The 20,714-nt window shown below is 34.2% G+C and overlaps 4 protein-coding genes and 1 pseudogene across 4 annotated transcripts; all 5 read left to right on the top strand.

The window, feature by feature from the left end:
* The first annotated feature begins 1,345 nt into the window (after nucleotides 1-1,345).
* Nucleotides 1,346-1,969, top strand: LOC114736606 (histone H3.2). The gene has a single exon (XM_028924467.1). It carries the CDS (start codon nucleotides 1,426-1,428, stop codon nucleotides 1,834-1,836), a length of 411 nt encoding a protein of 136 aa, XP_028780300.1. The 5' UTR covers nucleotides 1,346-1,425; the 3' UTR covers nucleotides 1,837-1,969.
* Nucleotides 1,970-2,659: 690 nt separating this feature from the next.
* Nucleotides 2,660-4,500, top strand: LOC114736602 (isoflavone 4'-O-methyltransferase-like). Its single transcript, XM_028924462.1, has 2 exons — nucleotides 2,660-3,485; nucleotides 4,020-4,500. The coding sequence occupies exons 1-2, from the start codon at nucleotides 2,718-2,720 to the stop codon at nucleotides 4,320-4,322; spliced, it is 1,071 nt and encodes a 356-aa protein (XP_028780295.1). The 5' UTR covers nucleotides 2,660-2,717; the 3' UTR covers nucleotides 4,323-4,500.
* An 802-nt stretch (nucleotides 4,501-5,302) lies between these two features.
* Nucleotides 5,303-6,508, top strand: LOC114736590 (trans-resveratrol di-O-methyltransferase-like; annotated as a pseudogene).
* A 1,917-nt stretch (nucleotides 6,509-8,425) lies between these two features.
* On the top strand, nucleotides 8,426-9,882 carry LOC114736600 (trans-resveratrol di-O-methyltransferase-like). Its single transcript, XM_028924460.1, has 2 exons — nucleotides 8,426-9,239; nucleotides 9,366-9,882. Exons 1-2 carry the CDS (start codon nucleotides 8,463-8,465, stop codon nucleotides 9,666-9,668), a joined length of 1,080 nt encoding a protein of 359 aa, XP_028780293.1. The 5' UTR covers nucleotides 8,426-8,462; the 3' UTR covers nucleotides 9,669-9,882.
* Nucleotides 9,883-16,615: 6,733 nt separating this feature from the next.
* LOC114736601 (trans-resveratrol di-O-methyltransferase-like) lies at nucleotides 16,616-18,271 on the top strand. Its single transcript, XM_028924461.1, has 3 exons — nucleotides 16,616-17,526; nucleotides 17,640-17,993; nucleotides 18,113-18,271. Exons 1-2 carry the CDS (start codon nucleotides 16,756-16,758, stop codon nucleotides 17,940-17,942), a joined length of 1,074 nt encoding a protein of 357 aa, XP_028780294.1. The 5' UTR covers nucleotides 16,616-16,755; the 3' UTR covers nucleotides 17,943-17,993; nucleotides 18,113-18,271.
* Nucleotides 18,272-20,714: the final 2,443 nt, after the last annotated feature.

Below are 20,714 nucleotides of genomic sequence, written 5' to 3'. Positions count from 1 at the left end.
CTCTGGCCCTATTTATAAAAACTTTATTTATAGTCTGTAAATAATATCTCATAATTTGGACTAGATTTATTGAATTAGACTATGTAAGGTGGATAACATTATTATGTTAGGTTAGCTTTATATTATCTGGTTTTTAATATAAGAACTAGTTGATTAATTTAAATAGATTAAGAAGATTAATTAAATTAATTATTTGTGATAAATAGATATTGTTTATCTAAAATATCTTTATTAATTATGTGTATCAGTTAGAATTACTATTTAATAAAATATTTGATATGTACAACTATTACAAGAGCTACCTTAAAAAAATAGAGAAACAAAATGAACTATAGTTTTATATTTAAGACTAAATTAAAAGTTAAACTAACTTTTATATTAAGGAGACTAAGTAGTACTACCTCCGGTCATAATTATAAGACCCAGTTGACTTATTTGAGGAAATTAAGGAAGTAAGTTAAGTTAGTTATTTGTAATAAATAAGTGTTGTCATTCCTAAAATATCCTTGCTAATTAAGTGTATTGGCTAGAAGTATCATTATTAGAAGGATTATTTTGGAAAAAAAATGTATAAATATGAGAGACAAAATGGATTGGGGTCTTATAATTAGGACCAAACAAAAAGTCAAACGGGATCTTATAATAAGGACCGGAGGTAGTATAAGATTAGATACCTAATTTATAAACACTTTTCCTTCGTTCATAAGAAAATTAAGAGATTTGTAGGGGGGAAACTCCATGCAACGCAGGGGTGATAAAATAGTGTTCCGTAACAAAATTGCAATTGATTTATGGGAGAATTATAACGAGGTCTCAAATAAAAAAAACAATTAAAAAAGAAGTCTAAGAGATTGTTATCTCTATTATAGAACTTGTCATTATAAACTGTTGAGGTTATTAATAGAACTTTTTAGTAATTATTTTTTTTCCTGTAGGATTTGATTTTAATTCTTTCTTAATTTAAACCTGTTAAATGTGGGTCTAAGAGCTGGAAGAACAGAAGGGAGACAAACTGAATGCAAGAGAAACACAAATGAAAATTTCCGGCGGCCACGTTCGCGATCCGCGTCAGGTTATCAAAGACGATCTCAGCCGCCAAAAGCTGATCCCCATCAATGGCTACCATCACACGCTCTCAGAGAAAATGGAAAACCGCCGACACATCCACACTACCACGTCATCGATCCGCGTATGACAGGATGCCATCCCCCAAACGGATTACACCCGTCGATGCATCCTGAAATGTCAACGGCCAGGATCATCTTTCACTCTGCGCGCACAAATTTCGATTTCAGAAGCCCTCTCCTATATAAACTCTCTTCTATTTCCCGCCTTTATCATCAGCCTGAAAGCATCCTTTGCCCTCTGCGAAATTTCCTTTCTACTTTAGATTTCCGGGTCCGGTTCCTATTCTAATCTGCGATTATGGCACGTACCAAGCAAACCGCTCGCAAATCCACAGGTGGAAAGGCTCCGAGGAAGCAACTAGCAACCAAGGCGGCTCGGAAGTCTGCTCCGGCTACTGGAGGTGTGAAGAAGCCCCATCGTTTCAGACCAGGGACGGTGGCTCTTCGTGAGATCAGGAAGTACCAGAAGAGTACCGAGCTTTTGATTAGGAAACTTCCTTTCCAGCGTCTGGTTCGTGAGATTGCTCAGGATTTCAAGACTGATCTTCGATTCCAGAGCTCTGCTGTAGCTGCTCTTCAGGAAGCCGCAGAAGCTTATTTGGTTGGTCTCTTCGAGGACACTAACTTGTGCGCAATTCATGCTAAGAGGGTCACAATTATGCCTAAGGACATCCAACTCGCCAGGCGTATCAGGGGCGAGCGTGCTTAAGCTTGTAGTCTGGCATGTATAGCTGTGCAATTAGGTCTCCTTATCCTATCGGTTGTAGGTTTCCACATCTGGATGTTTGTAAGCACTGATATATTCTCTTAATGGAGTTATGGATTTTCTTCTGCAAAACACACTTCTGATTTTAATATGTGTACTCGCTGACTGAACAAAAGTGTTCCAAAAAAAAAATGCATCTCATAAATTGAAAATCCAATAAGTGCAATTCAACTGTGTGGTAGAACATGTGAGTAATTTCGCGTTTTGGAGGTCGATTTGAGTAATTGGAGGCATCAAAAGATTTATTCAATGATCAATACATGTGCAACTCCTTGAGGAATAGTCGGTGTTCCAATAGCCTTCATGGGTTTCTGAGTGAACATGCTGATGAGCTTAGCTTTTCTTGAGTCTTGCATTGACGCGGCCGTTTTGATTTTGTAATCCGTGTTTACACTGAAAAAATTTTGGTGGCCGAAGGAAATCACAAGTCTTTTTCCCCCACTATAGGTATCATAACTTCATAATTGCATAACTCTTCTTAAATTCACTTGTTTAAACACAAGTACTGCGAAGAAATTTTGAGCACATGAAAATCATTCCTGTAGTAGTAGCTTTCATAAGATAATGATCTTAAAATTTAAAAAATATTTATGCTTGGTGAAAGATGACATAAAATTGCAGAGTCGAGAGGTTTTGTCGAGAGACATTGACCACAGAATAAAAAATATATTTATGCTTAGAGAAGGATAACATAAATTGCAGAGTCTGTGACAACTTGCACAATTTTTTAACTAGCGGAAGACTTCACATGATTAAAACGAGAGACTTTTCCTAGACGTGGTCACCCTTTATAATCTGTTTCGAAATCAGAGGGACCTGCAAAAATGGATAGCCGTGGGGCAGGAGAGCTGTTCCAAGCACAGTCTCATTTGTATAAGCTCATATTCAGCTTCATCAGTACCATGTCCCTTAAAACTGCAATCAATCTTGGCATACCAGACATAATCCACAGCCACGGCCAACCCATCACTCTCCCTAAACTGGTCTTGGCACTGCAGATTGACCCAGCAAAATCTGGTTTTCTCTATCGGCTCATGCGTTTCTTGGTTCACTCTGGCCTCTTTCTTAAAACCAAAGTTGACAAAGGAGGCAAGGAAGAAGAAGAGGAGGCCTATGATCTTTCACCTTGTTCTAGGCTTCTCGTCAACGGAAATGCCCCCAACTTGACTTGTTTTGCACAGTCAGTTTTTCATCCTGCTTTGTCAGATCCATGGAAATTGCTGGGAGATTGGTTCTACAGAGAAGAACAGAACCCTTTTCACTGTACATATGGGATCGGGTTTTGGGAGTATGGAAGTCAGGACCCTGAGTATGGGAAGCTTTATAATGAAGCTATGGTGAGTGATTCTGGGATGATGAACTTGGTGATCAGAGATTGCAGGTCAGTTTTTGAAGGTATGCAGTCGATGGTTGATGTTGGAGGTGGGAAAGGAGCTGTGGCTAGGATCATTTCTGAGGAGTTTCCCAATATGAAATGCACAGTGCTTGATCTTCCCCATGTTATTGAGGATTTGCAGGATACTGAAAATCTCAAGTTTGTTGCAGGTGATATGTTTCACCATATCCCCCCTGCTGACTCCATTCTTCTCAAGGTATATGCACAAAAGTTATGCTCTGCTTTCATCATTTCTTAGTTCTGTTTCAAAATTCGAAGCTTGGCTTCCATAACATATAGCCCACACGTTTTAATAGCGGGGTGCTGCTAAGCAAGATGATCAACAAATATGATAAATTTTAAAGAGTAAATTACTTTTTTTTTTTTTTGAATTTGATAAGTATTTTTTAGGTTTTATATAATCTTTAGTCTTTTAAATTTATTCTCATTTTGGTTTTGGTCCCTTTAATTTTAAAACATAGATTTTGGTTCTTAAAAGGATAAAATGGTCGAGATTTTTATTAAATTATAGAAACTAATATTTTAAATGAAAAAAATTGAGGGACCACATCCAAAATGAATACAAATTTAGGAAATTAAAAATTATATTAACGTTAATTTTTTAAATAAATATTTTCTTCTGCTTTAAAGTAAGATTAAATTTTATATATTTTAAGAAGGGCTAACAAAAGAAACATGGAGAGTTAGTGCAGTTTTGAGTTTGACATTTTTGGTGATTGGCAATTTGCAGCTGGTTTTACATGCCTACAGTGACGAAGACTGTGTAAGGATCCTGGAGAAAAGTAGAGAGGCTATTTCAGGGAAAGGTAAAGAAGGAAAAGTGATGATAATAGACATAGTGATAAATGAGAAGGAGGATAAACCTGAGTTGACAGACCCAAAACTGTACTTTGATTTGTTGATGATGGTTGCCGTCACCGGAAGAGAAAGAGAGGAAAGAGAATGGAAGAAGCTCTTCTTGGAAGCAGGGTTCAGTGGTTACAAGATAACACCCATCTTTGGTTTAAGGTCGCTTCTTGAAGTTTATCCTTAATTAACACAAACCACTCATCAGCAATAAAATCTCTTGTATCTCACCAACAGAATTTACTCCTGATTCTGCAGTCTGCATCGCTGTTCTGTGTGATTAATTTGCTGTATTGGGAAATAAGATGTTGTGTCGTATAATGTGGTCTTCCACTGTGGCAAATACTTTGATGGCTATTGTGGGCACCCCACCGCATTCATTGGTGTTCTCTCAATCAGCGCTTTTCATATGTCATTTATTAAAAAATAACAAGTTGGAATGGAGATTTGAGACAGACTCTCATGTGAAGATAAATGGACAGCCAAGGAAAAGAAAACACCTAAGGAAATTTTCAAATTCAGAACCGCTACGCATGTTTTTTTAAAAATCTTATACCATTAAATATATGTGTACAAATATGTCAACTCCAAACTTGAGTCTAAAACATCATCTAAACATGATAAGCAGCATTGTCACCGGAACAACTTGATATTGACAACAATTGTCTACTTAAAATTAATTTCTTCTATAAGTAGTAGTATTAATTTCAATCTTTAATATAAGAACTAGTTAACTAATTTGAATATATTAAGAAAATTAGTTAAATTAGTTATTTGTAATAAATATGTATTGTTTTTCTTAAAATACCATTACTAATTAAGTGTATTAACCAGAATTACCATTACTATAAAAGCTACTTTGAAAAAAAAAATAGATAAATATAAAAGACAAAATATATTAGAATTTTATATTGAGGACCAAATTAAAAATCAAACCCACACTTAGACTAAAGATCGGAGATAGTATCATTTATCAAAAGAGAGGGATCTGGAAAAATGGTTATCAACCAAGGCAATGCAGGGGCAGGGTTGTTTCAAACATCAAAGAAATTTTCAAACTCATAGCAGAGTTCGAAAGACGAACTCTAAGCCCCAGTCCATTCCTTCTTATCCGCTTATCATTACTTCCTTCTATTATTCATCAGAAGAGCAGAAGAATCTGCAAAAATGGCTTCCAACCAAGGAAAGATAGACGCAGAGCTGTTTCAAGCTCAGGCCCATCTGTATAAACACGTATTCAATTTCTTGAGCTCCATGTGTCTAAAGACTGCTATGCAGCTGAACATACCAGGCAAAATCCACAGCCATGGCCGACCCATCACCCTCCCTGAGCTGCTGGTGGCTCTCCAAATGGACCCTGCAAAATCTCCATATCTCTATAGGCTCATGCGCTTACTAGTTCAATCTGGCTTCTTTTCTACTACCAACGTCCCTAAAGCTGACAGGGAAGAAGTGGGATATGATCTCACACCTCCCTCTAGGCTTCTCCTTAAAGACAATATCCCATTCTTGTCTGGTTACGCCCGGGTAATGCTTCATCCAGCTCTAGTGCATGCATCGGAATCCTTGGGAGATTGTTTAGCAGTAATGAGCCCACCCCCTTTCACACTGCACATGGGATGGCATTTTGGGACTATCTCAGCCAAAACCAGGACTTTAACAGATTCTTTAATGAAGCTATGATTGGTGATTCAAGTTTGATGAACTTGGTAATTAAAGACTGCATATCAGTCTTTGAGGGATATGACTCATTGGTTGATGTTGGGGGTGGGAATGGATCTGCGGCTGGGATCATATCTGAGTCATTGCCTAATCTGCAATGCACTGTGCTAGATCTTCCGCATGTTGTTGAAAACTTACAAGACAGCGGAAATTTGAAGTTCGTTGGAGGGAATATGCTGCAATACATTCCTCCAGCGGATTCCTTTCTTTTTAAGGTATGCAGATTTCATAAACAAATTCATATTTGAATTTTAAGTTTCCCCAGTTTGTAAAGCATTGATGAGCACTATTTGACTCATTAACTAAGTAGGAAATTTTACTAAGCAATGATTGCTTGCAATTTGGCAGCTGGTTTTACATGCTTATAGTGATGAAGACTGTGTGAAGGTGCTCAAGAAATGCAGGGAAGCCATTGCAAGCAAAGGCAAAGAAGGGAAAGTGATTATCATAGATATAGTGATCAATAAGCAGAAAGATGAGGACAACCTGAAAGATGCTAAGCTGTTCTTCGATGTGATGATGATGACTGCCGTCTCTGGAAGAGAGAGAGAAGAAAAAGATTGGGAGAAGCTGTTCTTGGAAGCTGGGTTCAGTCACTACAAGATAACTCCCATTTTTGGTGTAAGGTCCCTCGTCGAAGTTTATCCTTGAAAGGTGAAATCCCTCCTCATCACCTGATGTCTGCCCACTTTGTGTGTGCTGGTTTTCTATCTTGCGAAGCACATTCTCTGAACAATAATCTAGTCACAAGATTAGAACTTCAATGTTTTTCTTTATTCGGTTACAGAACCTCAATGATAAAAATATCATTGTACTCCCTACAATTATTGTCAAAGTAAAAATGTTGATTAAATGTTATATTTAATATAACAATCATGTGATAACACAACTGGACAAGTGCAATTTTAATTCTTCAAGTCGACTTATACGACCAATATATTATATAAAAGTTTTCAATTAAATGCATTAGTTTCTCATATATTAACCTATGCGGATACTTTTTAATGATATCCTTTGCAATCTACTTATACATCTATAATTTTTAGTTTAGCTTGTTTTACCCACGAGCCCGAGAAGTTGTATTTGGCTACCCAATCACAACTACAATCCATGACCACATCTACAACTACGACTATAATCAAAGTCTTGATGAAGATCATATTATTGAGAAATCATTTGGTCACATAAATATGGAGGTTCATGAGTACCTAGACTTGATACTGTTCCCTTGTTGATTGATCATATCATCTTTGCCTAGCAACTCTTTCTGCTTCACAGATACCTCCACAGGCCACACACCGCAACCACCAAATATCAAGGTTTACTAAATGCATGATTCATGTAACTGAGAATCCCCAGAATGGCTCAATCCAGATCTGCCCCTGGGGTGAAGAATTGTGAGATCAATGAAGCAATTTCTTTGATTAATCTGAACAGAGGTAAATATAAAAAAGAATTAGTGACTATGTTTCCGCCTTAACTCTGTACTTCGAATGAGGCTATGTTGCTCTGTTCTGGCTCATGTCCTTTGCTGTGAATCAGTATTTCAATTTCCAGATGAAAGTGAAGGAAGACACCGTGAAGTCTTCAAAAGATTATGATGGAGCTTTCATTAGGCCAAAATAATCAAGTGTAATGTTGATGGGTTTTGTCTACTGGAGGAATGGATTTAGATGTTTCAGATGCCAGAAGGTTTAGGATTTCCTAGAGCATGATCACAAAGGTTATGCTTTGACGATTACTGCAATTCAAAAAGATCCATGACTGGCTCTCAGATTTTAATGCATAGTTTTTTTTTAAAAAAAATTTCAGGCTCATGTGTATACATAGAGATGATCCAATGCTGATGACATAGATTCTTTTTCCCACTGGAACATGTTTAGTGAATTCAAAAGATGATGTGGTGGGAAACGCTAGGTGGAATTCAATTCACTGACTGATTCTGAATAGATTTTCTTTCATGAAGGATAGTTTCTAGCAATCTTTACGCCTCCAATCCAAAGCCATTGCGTTCTTATTAAGAGACTAATTCTTTGCTATCATATTCAGAGATGACATAGATTCCTTTTAATCATACAAATTTCTTATGCTTTTGATAATACAATTCTACATTCACTATGCTATGCCGATGTTGTTTTTTTTTTTTTTGGACAAAAGCACTGATGAGATGTTTAAAAATTCAAAATTGCAAGTCACTTTAACGTTTCAATATGTATTATTTCCCAATGCAAGGGACAACTTATAAATTGAATCCTCTATATTTATGTATTACTGTGGGTAGAATAAGTGATACAAGATGATACCCCCTCCCGTCCTCTGCATATATAAGATATAATTTTTGGATAGACACGGTCTTATTTTCAAATACCCTGCATTATAATAACATTTATTTTTTATAAATATTAAAAGTCTGAATGAGGCAAACTCGTGGGAATGGAGGGCTACTTCACCCAATAAACAAACAATTAAAATATTTTCAAAGTCAACGAACCGTTTGAATGGTGAACTTTTAAGGGCCCATTTATTCCTCCTGACCTTCTTAACATTAGTTGCTCTTGAATGTAGTACTATTCATCAGAGAAGAAAGGAATCTGCAGCAGCCAAAATGGATATCAACAAAGGCAACGTGGAGGCAGAGACACAGTTGTTTCAAGCTCAGGCCCATGTGTATAAACATGTATTCAATTTCCTAGGTTCGATGAGTTTAAAGAGTGCTCTGCAGCTGAACATACCAGACATAATCCACAGCCATGGCCGGCCCATCACCCTCCCTAAGCTGCTGTTGGCTCTCCATATAGACCCTGCAAAATCTTCACATCTCTATAGGCTCATGCGCTTACTGGTTCACTCTGGCTTCTTTTCTACTGTCAAAGTCCCTAAAGGTGACGAGGAAGAAGTGGGATATGATCTCACACCTTCCTCTAGACTTCTCCTCAAAGACAATGTCCCAAGCTTGTTTTATTTAGCTCAGGCAATGCTTCATCCGGCCATAGTTCATTCGTCGGAGCACTTGGGAGACTGGTTTAGCAGTAATGAGCCCACCCCCTTTTACACTGTATATGGGATGGGATGTTGGGACTATGTCAGCCAAAACAAGGATTTTAGCGGACTCTTTAATGAAGCCCTGATTAGTGATTCAAGCATGATGAACTTGGTAATTAAAGATTGCCGATCAGTTTTTGAGGGATTCAATTCATTAGTTGATGTTGGGGGTGGAAAAGGAGCTGCATCCAGGGTCATATCCGAGTCATTGCCTAATCTGCAGTGCACCGTGCTAGATTTTCCGTATGTTGTTGAAAACTTACAAGACAGCGAAAATTTGAAGTTCGTTGGAGGGGATATGTTTCAGTCTATTCCTGCAGGAGATGCCATTCTTCTTAAGGTACGCAAATTTTATAAACAAGTTCACAATTGAATTTTAAGATCCACCGGTTTATGTATCATTGATGAGCACTGTATGAATTATTAACAAAGCAGGAAATTTGAATGATTAATTGGGATTTGGCAGTTGGTTTTACATGGTTATGGTGATGAAGACTGCGTGAAGGTGCTCAAGAAGTGTAAGGAAGCCATCGCAAGCAAAGGCAGAGAGGGGAAAGTGATTATTATAGACAAAGTGATCAATGAGCAGAAAGATGAACGCGATGTAAGAGATGCGAAGCTGTTCTTCGATGTGATGATGATGATTATGACCAATGGAAGAGAGAGAGAAGAAAAAGAATGGGAGAAGCTGTTCTTGGAAGCTGGGTTCAGTCACTACAAGATAACATCCATTTCTGGTCTAAGGTCACTTATTGAAGTTTATCCTTGAAATCCCTTCTCATCACCTCATATCTGCCCACTTCGTGTGTTACTTTACTGTCTTGTCAGCCATATCTTCTGTACAATAATCTAATAATGCGATTAGAACTTCATGTTTCTTTTTGTTTTTTTTTTTTTTAATTTGGTTTTGAGAACTTCAATGTTAATAATGTCATTGTACCTCCTTTAATCATATCTGCCCACTTCAGTGTACTTTTATTGAACTGATTTCTCTTCTTGCTCCATTATCTTCTGTTCTTGATTTCTGATGACATAGATTCCCTTCGGGGAAGAAAAACCATCCTTCATTAAAACATACTTAGTCTCAGATACATCCGTATAATGGAATGAAAGGCATAAATCAAGTTCAACATACCCCTGCGCTATCGGTAACAGAACTATTGTCACCTGTAACATGTTTAGTAAATTCAAAAGATGACGTGGTCAGCAAAGCACCCAATCCTAAGGACACATCCCTTGAGCGCAGCCTTGGCAAACTAGCCAGAATCCGATTCACTGAATGATTCTGAATAAATTTTCTTTCATGAAGCATAGTTTCTCACAGACCTTCACACCTCCAATCCAAAGCCATTGCACTCTTTATCAACGTAAGAGACAAATTTTTTGGTATCATTTTCAGAGATCATATAGATTTCATTTAATCATACAAATTTCTAATGCTTTTGATAGTACAATTCTACGTTCACTATGCTTTGATAATATGTTTACAAAGTCAAAATTGCAGGTCACTTTCATAATTAAGGGACATTTCAATATTTTAGGTAAGTAAGGCAACTAGGCAAAAGAAAAGTCCAGGAAAACAATGAAGGATTCTCTGCAACTTATTAATTAGTGTATTTAATGCCTATTAAAAATTTATGGTTGGCAAAAAAAAAAAAAATTTCCCAATGAAAGGGACAACTTGGATCCTCTGTATTTATGCACTATTGTAGACAGAATAAGTGATACAAAATGATATTCCCTCCCATTCTTTACATATAAAATATAGGTTTCGGATAGTTATGGCCATCTTTATAATTATAATTTACGAAATATGATATCAGTATGTGAGAGGAGTTTTATTTCGGTTTAAGTGAAACATACTTATAAATAATTTTAAATGCTAAGCTAAAATTTTAACGAATTTTTTTTATTCTCAACCTTATTAGTTACATGTGATATTGCCTTGGACAAAAGAATAATATTGCCAACCCCGAGGGGTTAGGTCAGCTGGCTGGGGCTGTCTTAGCTTAACCACAGGTCTCGAGTTCGAGCCATGGGAACGCAGCACCCTGAGGGGCCAGAGGGCGCCAACCGAAAGGTTCCTTGCAAGCCTTCGATCCGGATTAGTCTGGGGCTGCTGTCACGGCTGAAAGATGCCTATTACTCTGGGATACCGGATGGAGAAATCCAAAAAAAGAATAATATTGCCACGTGGGGGCCCAAGTAATTGTGGTACTATTGACAGTTAGCGAGGGAGAGAAGCTATTATAACAAAAGATTCATTGTTAGAGCAGGTATCGGAAATGTGGTGAGTGAAGTGGGAGAGTTTCTGTGCTTCTTGAATGCATAGGGTTGTGTGAGTTTTCTTTTTTCTGCTTAGACTTGCCTCCATTAGGCCTAATTCTGTGGAGGAGTATTTTCATTCAATAATGCAAGTCTTGCGATCCATCATATTACTGCATTAATTGCATACTGTTATGAATATAATAATATCTTTGTGGATGTCCATATATCTCCCTTTATCTCCTATAATCTCTAATATCTCCTATTATCTCTATATCCCACAATTATCTCATATTATCATGTGATTTGTAGATTCTATCAAAGATGTAAAGCTGTGCCTATAAATAGAGGCCATGTATAATGTATTGTGTACTCTTGAATGGAATGAGAAAGACTCTCTCTTATCAATCCTCTCTTCCTTTGTATGATTCTTCTCTATTCTTCTTTATTCATAACACGTTATCAGCACGAAGCTCTAACCAAGGTGCGTATGATATACCTTTCTATTCCAGCATAATTTTAGAGCATCATCTATATTATTTTTTTGGAGTATCTCTTGCTTTGTTCAAATAAGAATATCTCGAGCATTACAGATATGGTGTTTCAGAGTATCCATATTCCTATTCAATTTATCTAGGACAATCTAAGCCATTATATGGAATTAAAAAAAAAAAATCTACTGTTGTTTTAAACATCGGGTTCCATGGCTATGATTGGAGATTCTTTCCCCCTCTATTTCTTATTGACCTGATGTCACTATTTCGATAGAACCCGAAGTTCCAATGGATACTAGCAGTATCTTAAAAGAGTTACCATCTAAAGTTAAATGGCCAAAAGCCATATAGTTCTAAGTTCTCATCTCATTGCGATTAAATGGCTAGAAGCCATATAACTCTGATTTTACATTCTTTTCAAATTAAATGGCTAAAAGCCATATAATTTTGATTTTCTATATTATAGCCAGAAGCTATACCACTTTGAGTTTTTATCTTATGGCTAGAAGCCATATATATATATATATATGGTTAATTCTCTATTTTTTTAAATGACTTGAAGTCATATATATTTGATATTTTATCTTATTAAATAACTAGAAGTATTTACGTATAAATTTTCTATCTTATGGCTAGAAGCCATATATATTTGATTACTGTTATCTTATTAAATGGCTAGAAGCCATATAATTTGAATTTTCTATTTTATGGCCAGAAGCCATATATATATAATTTTGTTTTATCTTATTAAATGGCTAGTTGCCATATAAATTTGATTTTCTATCTTACGGCCAGAAGCCATAGATATTTGAATTTTTTTTATCTCATTAAAAGGCTAGAAGCGATATAATTTCTATTTTTTTTTGTGGGCAGAAAAGGAATTAATAATGAAAAATTATAACCCACAAACATTTATATGAGAATATTTACTTATTATAGGGTCTTAAGGTGATAACTCAATTGGATTTAAATCTATTATTATATATGAATCAGGAAGCATTTGGATTTCCAAGTTAAAGATATGTTATTAGCTTACTATATAGTATTCACTGTATTTGAAATACAGAAATAAGAAAAATATATTTATATGACTCACACTTGAGGGGGAGATTGTTGAAATACAAGTGTGAATCATGTTAGATGGAATTTGTTATTATTAATATTAATTTCATTCCTTATATCTCATGTTCCTTTTGAAAAAAGCTCCAGAAGAGCCAGTAGCGCTCAACCTTTCATGACTGCACAGGTTTTTACCATTTGGGTAAAAGATAAAAACTAATGCTCTAGAAGAGCTATATCATTATTTATTATCCTGAAGATAAAATCTATAATTGATAACATATTCCTTATGGAATATTAAGGAGAAAAATAAATAATATAACATGGTAATAAGAAGTTTACCAATAATTGAGAATGATTTTACAATAAACCAGAAGTTTATGCATTCATAGTTTGGCATGAGTGCATGACTGGTTAGATCATCCCGGATCATAATGATGCAAAATATCATAAAAAATGTGCATTGTCGTTTATTAAAGAGCTAGAAGATTCTTTAAAATGATATGTGATTCAAGAATTTTTATGTGTTGTTTGTTCTAAAAAAGAACATCACTAGCTATGCTCAAAATCAGATCCGTACAGATTTATAATGTATCAAATTTATATATGGGCCCATTTAGACACCATGTAGACCAAAGTAATACTCTATAAGTGAAAGATGCATCTATAAAATGGTCACAGGTGTTTATGATCAACTTGCAACCTGAAATTTGCAAATATGTTCAAATAATTACATTAAGTACATAAGTTCTTGATTATGAAATCAATATGATTCTTGTTGAGATTGCTAGTGATTGTTCCTCACATTGCTGATAATTATATGCTTAGTAAAAGCCTCCATAAGTAGCTAGATCAGAGTTTATGAGAACAGAATTCCTACTTGAGTGTTGGGATGATTGATTTTATATTTTTGCACATAAATACATCAAGCCAACAATGTATTGTGAATTCTCCCATTATATTTGGCTTTTGATCAGGAGTCAGACATTTTTCATCTTAGAATATGCAATATTTATTATTCCACCGTAATAATGGACATAGGTGGATATTAAAAGTAAGTTGGGATCAATGTTGGATAAGAACCTCCTTATTCTTGTTTGTCTCTAAATGAAACAAAATAATGTTTCTGAAGGAGATTTATGGATTTGGGAGACCTACATTGCATATTTCCAATATGAGGGGGAGAAAATGTATAGCTGGAAAAGAGAACACATAGAATGCACTTTCACTATCAAATGTAGATCCTCAAATATAGTAGTATGAACTAGAAGTTCATGAAGTATTGCATTTGTAAAACATTACTAATGTCTGCCAGATGCAATTACTGACCCAAATGAGAATTTTTAATTCTTATATTCCAGCTAAAAATGCTCATATTCTTGAAGACATGCTAAAAGCATGATATTATGATCGGTTCCAAAAAGAAAGAAAAAGGAGCAAATGATCATGATGATCATACTAAGGAGGCATGAATTGCAAAAAAGATTAAGACATAACTCTTTGACCCCTGAAGAGGTTTAAATGTCTGAAAGCAATAAAGAGATCTCGATATATTATGTCATAAAAGAAAACGGGACCGACAAAGGAATAAAATTGTCGACAATAATTTGATTGATGATATCACATGATCAAGTGAGGATCTTATATATAAATCTGTTATGAGATACAGACAGAAAAATGATTGGCTAACAGAAAAGAAAAGACGCAATATTATAACAGGAGATTTGTGTATCTCTAACCCAAACATCTGAAGTGTAAGGGGTATTTGTACAAGAAAAGAGAAAGAGAATCTTGTGGTGAATTAAAATTTTTATGTATATTATCAATCTGGCAGTTTGATAAAATCTCATATGCGTCTAGAAATACAGTGACCCGCTATGTAGTGAAATTATATGTGAATCCCAGAAGGATTCAAATTCTTGTATAAATATAAACAATCCAATACATGAATAGATATGGATCATAATGTATGAAAATTCTTGAAGGATTTAAGTTTCTAGAAGCATACAATTATGTTCTCAAGATATCATTGAAGTAAGTCTCTATATGAGAGATATGTGGTTAATATCAACTGAAGGAATGTTGTAAACTTATTCCAACTTGTCTGTTTATGAAAAGATTCAAAATGAGTCTGTTATCAATACTATTTATAATTATAGTATCACAACTCCTGATGAGTTTTCAAAAACTACAAATTACTTAAAGAAAAAGTTTAAAATAAAAGCTTTGAGAAGAATACATATGGATAAATCACATCCATTATGTGTTTCGGTAGTTGCAAGATCTTTAGATATGGATTAAAGATCGATTTAGACCTCTAGAAGGTAATGAACAAATACTTGGTCCAGAAGTACCATGCTTTAGTGTCACTAGAGCACATATGTATCTATCTAGCCACACATAACTCAATATATCATTTGCTAGTTAGCATGATATAGTTTGTCGCTAATATAAAGACGATGGAGAGAAATTAAGAATATTTTTCATTTAAAGGATACCGTGGATATTTAAAAGTACCCACAACTAATTTTACTGGCTATGTAGATAACGTATTTCTGTTTGATTCTCATGTTAAGAGATCACAGCATGATCCACATGTGGGTAAACTATAAAATGACTATTCGTCTCATAATTTTTAGAAGATTATGAAATTCATATTTGACGTTTTTATCTAATTACAATATTTGGAAGGGTTGTTCGTTATATTAGACTTTGCAGGCTCCAAGATGTCAACTGATGTTGTCAAGAGGGGGAGTTGATACACGCTGTACTCTTTTTTCCTTGTCTATGGTTTTGTCCCACTGGGTTTTCCTAGCAAGGTTTTTAATGAGGCAGCATTGCATAGTGTATCAATGAATGATGTACTCTTTTTCTTTCGCTAGGTTTTTATCCCATAGGGTTTTTCCTAGTTGAAGTTTTTTAACGAGGCACATTCATATATATTAGACATCCAAGGGGGAGTGTTATGAATATAATAATATCTTTGTGGATGTCCATATATCTCCCTTTATCTCCTATATCTCCTATAATCTCTAATATCTCCCATTATCTCTATATCCCACAATTATCTCATATTATCATGTGATCTGTAGATTCTATCAAAGATGTAAAGCTATGCCTATAAATAGAGGCCATGTATAATGTATTGTGTACTCTTGAATGGAATAAGAAAGACTCTCTCTTATCAATCCTCTCTTCCTTTGTATAATTCTTCTCTATTCTTCTTTATTCATAACACATACCTCTTTTTCATTTGATCATTCCCACTCTCATTGGCGTTTTTTCTACGTAAATAAAAAGAGAAATTACAATCAAGTCCCACATAAGAGAAATAATTATCAAAAGGTTCCAATAACAACCTCAACAGCCTATAATGATAAGTCCTATAGTGAGAATAATAACCTCTTGGACTTGTTTTTCAATTGTTTTCCTTGTTTTGGACTTCATTATAATTCTCCATAAATAAAATTATTTTTAAAAAATAACATACAATTTTTATATATTAATTGTATTCAACCAATTTTAATTAATTTTTTAATTTACCTAATCTAGTTATATATGTAGCACAAGAGCGAGTTTAATTTTGTACGAGATTCAGATACATCTTTATGAATGATTTATTTGCTCTCTATTTTTTTACCAGTTATTTTCTTTTTATCAGGTGCTTCTCAAATACTCCGTATTATACCATTTATTTTTTATAATATTTTTTATCCTAAATGTAAAATTTATTTTATAATATAATTTATAAATGAATGTTGGACGAGTATTAAAAAGCTCCAATTGTGACAAGCTCTACAAAGTCAAAAAACTTGAGACAATCCGGTCAAAAAAAAAAAAAAACAATTGAGACACCCTCGTTTGAGGATATTATCTACGACACCCAATAAACAAACGTCCAAGTTATCCTTAAAGTCATTGAACCACTTGAAATTTTAACTTTTAAGCACCGATTTATTCCTTCTGACCTTCTTGACATTATTTTCTTTTGCAGCTGCTGCTGTTCATCGGAGAAGAAAGGGATCTGCACCTGCAAAAATGGCTATCAACGAAGGCAAGGAGGAGGCAGAGTTGTTTCAAGCTCAGGCCCATCTGTATAAACACGTCTTCAATTTCATAGGTTCGATGTGTCTAAAGAGTGCTCTGCAGCTGAACATACCAGACATAATCCACAGCCATGGCCGACCCATCACCCTCCCTGAGCTGCTCTCGGCTCTCCAGATGGACCCTGCAAAATCTTCTTATGTCTATAGGCTCATGCGCTTACTGGTTCACTCTGGCCTTTTTTCAACTACCAAAGTCCCTATAGGTGAAGGGGAAGAAGAGGGGTACGATCTCACACCTTCCTCTAGACTTCTCCGCAAAGACAATGTTCCAAGCTTGTTCCCTTTCGTTCAGGCAATGTTTCATCCAGCTATAGTGCATCCATCGGAATGCTTGGGAGATTGGCTTAGCAGTAATGAGCCCACCCCCTTTCACACTGCACATGGGATGGGATTTTGGGACTATCTCAGCCAAAACGAGGAGTTTAACAGACTCTTCAATCAAGCTATGATTAGTGATTCAAGCATGATGAACTTGGTAATTAAAGATTGCAGATCAGTTTTTGAGGGATTCAATTCATTAGTTGATGTTGGGGGTGGAAAAGGAGCTGTGTCTAGAATCATATCCACGTCATTGCCTAACCTGCAGTGCACTGTGTTAGATCTTCCACATGTTGTTGAAAACTTACAAGACAGCAGAAATTTGAAGTTCGTTGGAGGGGATATGTTTCAGTCTATTCCTACAGCAGATGCCATTCTTCTTAAGGTATGCAAATTTTAAGATTATATCCACCAGTTTGTATAGCATTGATGAGCACTGTATGAATTATTAACAAAGTAGGAAATTTGACTAAGCAATGATTAATTGGGATTTGGCAGTTGGTTTTACATGCTTACAGTGATGAAGACTGCGTGAAGGTGCTCAGGAAGTGTAAGGAAGCTATCGCAAGCAAAGGCAAAGAGGGGAAAGTGATTATTATAGACATAGTGATCAATGAGAAGAAAGATGAACACGATTTGAAAGATGCGAAGCTCTTCTTCGATGTGTTGATGATGACTGTGGTCACTGGAAGAGAGAGAGAAGAAAAAGAATGGGAGAAGCTGTTCTTGGAAGCAGGGTTCAGTCACTACAAGATAACACCCATTTTTGGCGTAAGGTCCCTCATTGAAGTTTATCCTTGAAATCCCTACTCACCATCACCTGATGTCTGCCCACTCTGTGTGTTAGTTTACGGATCATGAAATTAGTATATGGGAAGGGTTTTATCATTCAAATCGCTGTTCATCATCACCTGATGTCTGCCCACTCTGTGTATTAGTTTGGAGTTTAAGGTTTAAGATTTAAAGTTTATTGTCTTGCTAAGCACATCTTCTGAACACTAATGTAATCATAAGATTAGAACTTCAATGCTTTTTTATATTTGGTTACTGAACAATGTTAAAAATATCATTGTGCTTCCTTCAATTATTGTCAAAGTAAAAGTGCGAATTGAATCAATTTAATCTAATAATTGAGTGTTATACTTGATCGAATAATCATTTGCGTCACATGTATAATTTTAAGGCTTCAAGTCGACTTATGCAATCAATATATTTCATTAAAAATTTTAAAAACTTGTATTGATTTTTAATATTGAGGTAGGTGTATACTTTTAAGAGATGATTGTGTGATTTTCTTAATTAAATTGTATATTTAGTATGCCTTGATATTCAGGTAAACAAAAAACAAAAAAATTTGATAAAATTATTAAAAAAAGGAGTAACAATGATAAAAATAATTATCATTTCTGATCTATATAACTCTATAAAATCCTTCAAAAACAACTATTATTGATGTGATGTATCCCTATTTTATAGTTTTTTTTATATATAATTAAGGGATTTTATAATATTTAAAAGATTTAAAATGCAGAAGATACTCATATTTTTTAAATGTATTTTTGTTTTGATTTCAGGAAATACTCTATCAAGCAAAACATGAACCCCATAAAAATTATATTTGTGATAGCCACATGGCATTAAAATTTTTTTTTTCAATTATCTAATTAGAAATTATTCAAAATATCCAGCTAAAATATCTCTTATCTTCCACTATAAATTAAAGAGTTTGAATAATTAATTTTTTTTCTGAATAATTCTTTTATCATATTTTGAATGTGAATAAATATTTTATTCATATTCTATTATCCATTTAATTTTTTAAATATCCACCTTATCATTTTTATCCCCTTTCTAAACCCTAACCCCAATTCATCTTACCACCATATCTTCATTCAAATTTGAAATATTATTTTTTTATCTAATATTATTTAAATTCAAAAGCTCTTTTTCTTTAGCTGTCATGAAGATCACATCAAATCAAAAGAATTCAAATTCAAAATTCTATCAAGATTACAAGATAAAAGAAGATAAAAAATCAAACTAGAAGTCTCAAGGTTTCCTCTTTTGACTAAGATAAGTTCAAATGCTATAAAAGGAGATCAAGGGAGCCTTGGAGAGGCACGAAGCCATTTACACTATACAACCACAAATATACACTTGGCTTCCTCTTGTGTCTAATTGTTTCAGTGCCTTTTTTTATTTTTTTTTAATCATTACGGTGTCATCTAGCTATATGTGTGGCTAGTCCTCTTTGTTCCTGATAACAAAATGATGTGACTTGAATTCCTATTTATATTAGAGAGTTTGTTAGTTTTCATATTTCAATCCATGAGTATGTTGCTTTTATGAATTTTCTAGGTTAGGATTTTGATTTCTTTTGTGGACTGATATTTGATTTGTGTTTCAGTTGAACAATTATATTTTGAAAGTTTTAACGAATATATTTTCAATTTCCTCATGATTCTATAAATGTTTATCTTTATAAATTTTAATTTTGATTTGCACAAGTAGTTCATACTCTAGGATTTTTCATAGATAACTCTCTTTAAGGAATAAGATATAACTGTTTAATTGAATTCACAAACTAAGTGGTTTTACATAATTAATTGAAAGATGATTATATGCTGGCTTTCTAGGTATAAGTATTAATTAATTATGACTTAGATGTTATCTAGGGTTTTTCCTTTTAACTTAGTAATTTTTTTATATAAACTCCTTATCCTTTTGAACTGTGATAACTACTCATCAACGTCTTCGAGAAGTGTATCATTCTAGTAAAGTCTTCATTCATTTTGCTTTCTTTTAATTATTGTTATTTCCCTTTTATTTCTCTTAATTTATTTTCTTAAAAAATCAATCAATTTTCTTTCCTACTCTTTCTTTCTCTAAATAACATTTTTCTTAATTAAAAAGGTTTTCCAAATTTTAACAAAGCTCCTCATAGAGAGAGACGACCTAGGTTGATCTCTATACTATATAAGGTTAATTTAGATAATTAATTTGAAAGCTTACACGACATGGTGATCAATATGTTATCATTAATACTGCTCAGCTCTTTAGTTTATCTGTGATCAAGTTTCCCAAACTCGTGCGAGTTTGATAACAATAATTATGATAATTCTATTACGTTAAATGATACTACCTCCTGTTTTTAATATAAATATAAAATTAAATTAACTAATTTAAAGAGATTAAAAAAATTAGTTAAATTAGTTATTTGTAATAAATAGATATTATCTTTTCTAAAATACATTTATTAATCATATGTATTAGTTAGAACTGTCATTTGATGAAATATTTAATATGTACAATTATTATAAGAACTATTTTTTAAAAAAAATAGTTAAATATAAAATATAAATAAATTAAAATTTTATATTTAGAAATAAATTAAATATACAATTACATATTATAATATCTACCTGAGGTAGTATGCTATATCAGTCACAAAGCTCGGTTTCTTCTGTCATGTGTATTTGTATTTGGTTGACGAGTCCAAGTTTTATTAAGTAATGCATTTTAAGCCTTCCTCCAACGATGATTGGTCCCACCGCAACTTAGCTGTTTCTTGCG

This window comes from Neltuma alba, unplaced genomic scaffold, assembly GCF_004799145.2.
Source record: "Neltuma alba isolate B1F8T4 unplaced genomic scaffold, ASM479914v2 tig00013347_pilon, whole genome shotgun sequence".
Lineage (NCBI taxonomy): Eukaryota > Viridiplantae > Streptophyta > Magnoliopsida > Fabales > Fabaceae > Neltuma > Neltuma alba.
This window is presented reverse-complemented; position numbering and strand designations above follow the sequence as displayed.